The sequence below is a fragment of the Babylonia areolata genome, chromosome 7 (assembly GCF_041734735.1).
Source record: "Babylonia areolata isolate BAREFJ2019XMU chromosome 7, ASM4173473v1, whole genome shotgun sequence".
In the NCBI taxonomy this organism is placed as follows: Eukaryota; Metazoa; Mollusca; class Gastropoda; order Neogastropoda; family Buccinidae; genus Babylonia; species Babylonia areolata.
Genome location: NC_134882.1, coordinates 54,691,000 through 54,698,499, shown reverse-complemented (window position 1 = coordinate 54,698,499; position 7,500 = coordinate 54,691,000). Strand labels below are relative to the sequence as shown.

The 7,500-nt window shown below is 46.6% G+C and overlaps 1 protein-coding gene across 1 annotated transcript in view; it reads left to right on the top strand.

Moving 5' to 3' along the window:
- Positions 1 to 7,500, top strand: part of LOC143284319 (uncharacterized) — a 30,465-nt gene that overhangs the window by 7,620 nt on the left and 15,345 nt on the right. The window contains exons 2-6 of the mRNA XM_076591025.1: positions 678 to 1,955; positions 4,636 to 4,897; positions 5,421 to 5,593; positions 6,123 to 6,289; positions 6,744 to 6,876. Of these exons, the coding sequence (XP_076447140.1) occupies positions 766 to 1,955; positions 4,636 to 4,897; positions 5,421 to 5,593; positions 6,123 to 6,289; positions 6,744 to 6,876 (1,925 nt within the window). The 5' untranslated portion in view covers positions 678 to 765. The remainder of the gene's footprint in view (positions 1 to 677; positions 1,956 to 4,635; positions 4,898 to 5,420; positions 5,594 to 6,122; positions 6,290 to 6,743; positions 6,877 to 7,500) is intronic.

Below are 7,500 nucleotides of genomic sequence, written 5' to 3'. Positions count from 1 at the left end.
ATTTGATTTCCCGTTATCTAAAAACAGATTTGTTTATGTATTTGTTATGCAATAGTTCTGTAAAACAATGCTGCAAGAGTGATCTTCAACACACACACACACACACACACACACACACACACACACACACACACACACACACTAGCACGCACGCACACACACTCACTCACACGCTCACTCCCTCACTCACTGTGTGTGTGTGTGTGTGTGTGTGTGTGTGTGTGTGTGTGTGTGTGTGTGTGTGGTTGTTGTTTTTGTTTTGATTTATGCATATTTTTTTCCTCTGTTGTGTATCGTTACTAACACCATGCTTTCGTTTTATTAAATATTGTGTAGTGTAGACCATATTCAGGGCGGGGACTGGATGTAAAAAAAGCACACCAGTGCTTATCCATTATCCTCGAAATAAAGAATTTGTCTTGTCTTGTCTTGTCACACACAAACAAGAACTAATCAGAGAGAGAGAGCCCACTCCCCACCACCCATTCCTCCCCATCCCATCCCCCTCTAAAACATATCTGTCTACTCAAGATGACAGTTTGTAAATATAATTTTTTTTTTAAAGATCAGACCAAAAACAGTCAGTGTACACATAACAGCCAGAAACACCAGGAGAGGAAGAAGAAAGAACCGGCCAGTCAAGTATTCATGCTTCCTCCACCTTTTCTGTCACCCAGGGTCACGCGAAGAAATCAGCACCGAAACAACACCACTGCACGAATCGTACATCACTGATCGAAAACGTGCTGGAAAGAAACGCCGACCATGAGCAAAGGAAAAGGAAAAGCAACATCGAAAGAGCCCCACGCTCGTTCACAGTTCTACCTGCCCGTCGCAGAGGAATACGAAGATGTGGACGACGAGGAAGCATCGCCCCCTCGCCCTTCAACAAGCAAGCACTCTCTACACCGATCGTCCGCTCAAAGTCTCTCCATGGACGCCGCCTCTGGCGTGTCCCCAAAGCCAGCGATATCCCCCAAACCCAAACACAGCAAGAGTTTTGACACAGCAGCGGCTTCATCATCATCATCACCATCACCTGGCCTGGGTTCCAGCTGGTGCGATGTGTCTGGTGTGACCATGAGACATGGCAGGACACCCGGACCAGGGGAGACCACCACAGGGGAGGTAGAGATGCGGCGAAGACACACGTTTCCCGAGCAAATGGACGGTACGGATCAGCAGGGCATGTCGGGGGATAGTGACGAAGATATGCGCGAGTCGTTTTCCAGAGCCAGCCTCGAAGATTACCCCGAGGAATCCGAGCAAATCTTGAAAAAGCGCAAGATCATGTTGAAATCCCTGCACAGCTACTTCAAAAAGCTGGTGGAAAACATGTTTCCCAAACCATCGGAAGTTAAAGAAGTCAAACAAGCGAAGCCTAGCAGACGAAACGGTAAATTCTTTCACAAAACCAGAGGGAAGAAAGCCGCCAGCGATCCAGTCAAGGCATCACCATCGCAACACGAGTTCCTGGCGCACCTGGCAGAAGAAATGGGGGAGGAATACAAACCCGAAGACATTCCAGACCTCTTAGAAAGCCTTGGCGGCATCCGGTTCTCTGACTTGATAAAGCTAGAACGCGAAGAGGACGGTGGACAGATTACGCTTCGCCATCCGGAACTGTTGAGGCCGTCCTCCGTGTTCCTGGAACTCAAGGAAGAAGAAAAGAAGAAAGCTCTCGCCGGCCCACGGGTGGAATCCATAGTGGACGACTCTGGGAAGATGACTCGCCGCATGTTGGTGCCGGCCCAGCCTCACAAGCTGATGCTACTGAAGGAGCTGTTTTCCAACACAGCGTCCTGCAAGGTGATGATTGAGGAGAAGGCGGGCACTGTGGTGTTTGAGGGGACTCCCGAAGCGGTGGAGGAGACCCACCGCTGTTTCCAAGAGCAGCTGGACGTCACTGTGGAGGACCGGAGAGATTTCTCCAAAACTATGACGTCCATTTTCAGGTAAGTGCTGAAGTGTGTTCTTTAAATTGCTTCCACGGTGTTTCTCAAACTCCCATCACTCCCACTTTATTTCATCACAATCATCATGATCATGATCATTGTCCTCTTCTTCATCATCATCATCATTACCATCCTCTCTCTCTCTCTCTCTCTCTCTCTCTCTCTCCCTCTCTTTCATGTCTTATCTATTTCTGATCTGACTGGCTTGATTCAAAGCATCAGGGAGATCCTGGTTGCTGCATATTTTCCAAAGCTTTAAATGTGTGACTGGTTTGTTTTTTTGTTGTTTTTTTTTTTTGGGGTGTGTGTGTTTTTTTAGGGGGTGGGGGGCATGGGGGAGTTTGGGGGGATAGGGGCGGGGCTGTGTGGAAGACACCTTGATAGCTTTTTAAGTCAACAATGATTGTGCACTTTCATTTCGTATGGATTTGTGTGTGGTAAAAACCTGATACTCAAGCCACACGCACGACAACAGTTCGGACACTTCACTAACATACACGTACGTGTGTGCTGGGTTATCGACGTGTATAACAAACATTCAATCAACATGCCATTTTAGACTAGTTTCAGCCAAAGACAAACACCAAGTTGATTTAGTGCCATACTTTGGATAACTGAAGTTAAAAAAAAAGTGTTGCAACGTTCACTGGCCTTCAACTCCGCCTCGCTACACTCCACCACACGTTTCACTTCTCCTTTTCGATGCCTGGGGCCGCATTCAAGAGACCATCGTGCCTGTGGATAAAGGCATATCTGCGGGTAACTGTACATAAGGCAAGGCAAGCCTGAGGGCAAGCAGTATCTGGTGGTCAGGAACACTCGAGTCTACCCGCAGGTTTTCAACCCAAAGACAATTTGCCCTAACTAACCTGCAATGGGTGACTGCCTACGAAGTACAGGTAAACATGGCGGATCCTTTTGCAGCGTTGTTTTTGTTGAGGAAAAACAGGCGTGCTTTGCGGACAGCCCGTGTTTTGCTAACTCCCTCGACAATGCTCGGAGCTGTAGTGTGGTGAGATGTGAAAGAGCATGTGCAGAAGAGAATCATCAGGAATTTTAATCATGGACGATGACGATGGCTTAGCTGCCTGCATGCACCGCACGTGTCTTGAATACGAAGATAATTCAACCTTCAAGGTTAATTGTACCCGCGGGTTCCTACCATGTCAAAGGTGGTTGACTCACTTCAATACTTTGTAATGTTCAACAATACCATTTATAACAGTTCTAGCATACTAAGAGGAACGAATACTTCTTCACAGGAGTGAAACATATTGTTTTCCTTTTGGTATAACGCAAAACTGTGATTATTTCGATTGAATCACAACACTGAGCCGTCACAAGAACGCAAGCCTGGAAGGGTGAGGAGTGGGAAGAGGCTATGTAAAGAAACGTGTCAAAGCGCCTTCGTTTCACGCTGAGCTGCCGTCGTCACCGCCTTGTTCATGTTAATTGTGCAACGTTGACCGAAACGTCTAAATCTGTGTGCAAACGACACTGCCGTCTGCCTCTGAGTGAAATGCTTTACATGCCTCTCAGTCATAGACGTTGGAATACAACGTCGAGCATGGGAAAACTACCTGAAATGTGCGTTATTAATAATTATAATTATTCGTGTCTTTGTCATTTGTGTATGAGGTACCGATGAATACTTGGTTAGGCACTGGACTTCTGATGCAGTGTTTACTAACGCAGAGAGGAGCGACCAGGTTTGTGACTAACAGATACAACAACACAAGCAGTGTGACATCTATGCTTGAAGACCTACGGTGGGACATGCTAGAGACCAGACGACAGAACTTTCAATTAGCAATACTTTATTATAAGGTTACCAGTAGCGCTGAAGCCACCAGACCAGCCGACTACTTGTTACCAGCAAACACGAGAACTAGAGCAAACCACAGGCAGAAATTCAGGCATTTTCCATCCTGGTGACAAAGTTTCAAACAAAGCATTTTCCAAGATTAATTACTCTGTAGAAAAACTCCATGTCAGCCACAGTTGCTGAGGCTCCTTACTTGGCATCCTTCAAACAAGAGCTCCACAAGCTGTCGTTTTGATTCTCTTTCCTCTTTCCACAAGCAGGGTCTACGGAGGTAGGAGCTGTGGCAGTTGGGGCTTGACCCACAGGACCGCTACGGTACTCGTAATGGCCTGACTGGAGACGTGCAGAAATTCGGTTCTCTCTCTCTCTCTCTCTCTCTCTCTCTCTCTCTCTCTCTCTCTCTCTCTCTCTCTCTCTCTCTCTCTCTCTTCTGTGTTTCTACTAACCCATTTTGATTTAGTTTCAGTTGATTAGCGCGCTTACAACACTGTATGAGCATCAAAACCGACAGCACGGTACAATTCAATCAAATTGAGTGATCAGGGTTTAAGGTCTCGTTTCGCAATGGTGGTGTGTCCTTTCGGAAAAGAAAATCTCTTTCCTTCAGTTATCGTCAATCCACTCGGGTCTCAATGGGTACTGGACTTCTGCTGAGGAAGGTTAAAACGACGGAAGAAGAAAACTGGGCGCTGCCTTCCTACCTTCCTGTGCCGAGCTCACAAGGCACAGTGAATATGAATTCACTGCCCCTGATGGCCAATAAAAAAGCTATGGGGTCTTCGGCCTCAACCGGTTATCCTTACATTTAATGATAATCATGGTCAGTGTCTTTTTTTGTCTTTTTTTCTTTTTCAGGTCACCACTAGGTCAGCTGTACCTTCACGACGTCACCGCTGCCCACAACGGCTGCAAGCTTCACGTGGGCACGACCTTCTTGCTGTGTGCGGGCAGGGCCCGCAATGACGTCAAAGGCTGTCTGACAGAGATAGAGAGTGACGTCAGAACGGAGCCTCTCAAGGTGAGCAACTTCAGCAACCAGGACCTGGAGCGACTGAGGAGGCAGGTGGAGGAGGAGTACCTCGCCAGGCTCATCTTCCGGGATGCTTCGGAGGGAGAGGTGAGGAGGGTGTGTGTGTGTGTGTGTGTGTGTGTGTGTGTTCTGACCTGGGGAGGGGGCGGGGGGGGGGCGTGGGATGCGTTGACTAGTTGGTTTCATTTCAATAGCCCATTCATCTCAATGTGAAGAAGACAAATGTCCTATTATGTCTGGTCGAGTAAGGACATTGTCCTTTTATTATCCTCTTGTGGATATACAACCCTGCATACAGGCGAGCACGAGTAGATAAAAGCGTTGAATTTCAATTTGAGGGTCCCGGGTTCGAATCTCGGTAACGGCGCCTGGTGGGTAAAGAGTGGAGAATGTTCCAATCTCCCAGGTCAATATATGTGCAGACTTGCCTGTGCCTGGACCCCCTTCGTGTGCACACGCACGTTAAAGATCCTGTAATCCATGTGAGCGTTCGGTCGTTTAGGGACACAAGAACATGCCCAGCATGCACACCCCCGAAAACGGAGTATGGCTGCCTACATGGCGGAGTAAATAAACCCACCCACTACCCCCACCCCCATCGCATGTCCAGATACTTCTGGAGGGACTGGGTCGAGACGTGGACCTGGCCAGGGGATTCCTGTTGAGGCAGGTGGATGATTTCCAGAAGGACACACACATCTTTCTCATCAAGGGCCAGGCGCGCTCCAAGTGCTTCAAGAACTGCTTCGCCTCACAGCTCAGTGAGGTCAAGGCCATCATCAGGTCAGTCAGTCAGTCAGGGAGGTGGCAGGGAGAGGGAGGGTGGTGGGAATTCGGGGGGTGGGGGTGGGTTAGGGGTGAGAGAGAGGGGGAGTGGAGGGAGATAAAATGGCATTGATATAGTTATTTTATTGTCCGTTCAGAATTATAACGCCATTCAGGCACTGATGAAGAAAAAGAGACAGAGAGACAGAGAAGAAGAAGAAGAAGAAATCGTACTTGCCTTCACATGGTACTATGCACGAAGGATTAATGATCCGTTCGTGAGCACACGGTCATAGGATAAATAATCCTCACTCACAGGCAGCGTGTCTGTATATGTGTTGGCATATGAAGGCAATGAAAACGAAAGAAATAAGATGGTAATGACTATTACTATGACGATCACAAAGAGGAAGGGAGGAAGAGAAGAAGAAGAAGAAAGGATGGCGTAAAAAAAAAAAAAAAAAAAAAAACAGGAAGTTAAAATAGAACAAACAAATCCTTTGCGAGTCTTGCGCACATCCATGCCTGGTTCCCTCCCTTCCTCCAGGCAGAACAGAGGCAGCATAGATGAACGCTTCGAGAACGACCGTTTGATGCTGACCTACCAGATCAGACAGGGCAAACTGAAGGAGATCCAGATGAGGCTCAACATCATCAAAGGCAGCATCTGGACGGACACGGTCGACCTCAAAGAGGAGTTTCCTGATGTCGCTGGTATGTGTCCAGTTGTTGTTGTTGTTGTTGTTGTTGTTTTTTTTCTCTAAATATACAAATGAAACACACACACACACACACACACACACACACACACACACACACACACGTGTGTGTGTGTGTGTGTGTGTGTAAAGACCATTTAGGAATGTTAAAAACTGCGTAATTGCATTTCATTCAAGCAGAAGTTATTCAGTACGTTTAAGCTGTTTTTTGAAAATAATTATTATTTTGAAAGAAAAAAGAACACTGGTTGATGTGTGATGTAAAAAAAAAATGATTGCAATCAGTTCCTTCATTCAATGTGAAACAGAAGTTATTCACACTATCTCGATAAACGTAACTAACACTGTTTCTGTTGACATAACCATGTACTTTGTAATTAAGAAATAATACTGCATGTATGTGCATGCGCATGTGTCCAATAACTGTACGCGGACTGCACTTTCCGCAGACCAATGGCTGCTTCTGAAAGGATTCAAGAAGACAGCCGTGAAGGAATTCCAGGCATCCTTCGAGCGAATCGTGAAGGAGCGGTGCTATATGGAAATCGACATCACTTCCAAACGCTGGGGCAACGTGGCTCGGTGAGTCCTAGCTGGCACCAGTCAGCCCTGTTGCAGCCATTAATTAACTCACTCCGTACGGCCAGTCCTCTCTTCTCCTCGACACAGACCCCTCGGATGTCCAGTGGGTGTCTGAATGACCCAACCTTTAGCTTCCGTCATCAGAATTGTGGTATTCTTTGTCAACATTCACCTCTTCAGTATAAGAGCCTTCCGCTTGCAATATTTTGATGATGGTAATTGGGGTGAAACGCTGTTAACGTCGTCTCTTTCGCCGTTCGTATGAGAGAGTTAATGAACGCTACTGAAGAAGGTAAATCTGTCAGATCAAAACCCCAATTAAATAAACAGTAAATGTTTTTCTGTCTTTTTTTATATTGTTTACATGGTTGCTACCTTCTTTCTTCGCTTACTCTTTCATTCATTCACTAGCTTACTCACTTTCCCACTTACATAAGTGGAAAGTTACTATGGCTCTTTTTGTTTTTCTTTCATAAATTGACTCTCGTTTTATAAGATAAAACGGGGAATTAGTTGGGAGGTGGAGGGTGCGGGACGAGGCGGGTTTAGGAGGAATATAGACCCTTCAGAGAACTTTTTGAAGTGTCTCCAATAGAACAGCCCACTTATTTTGCTTGACTCGAC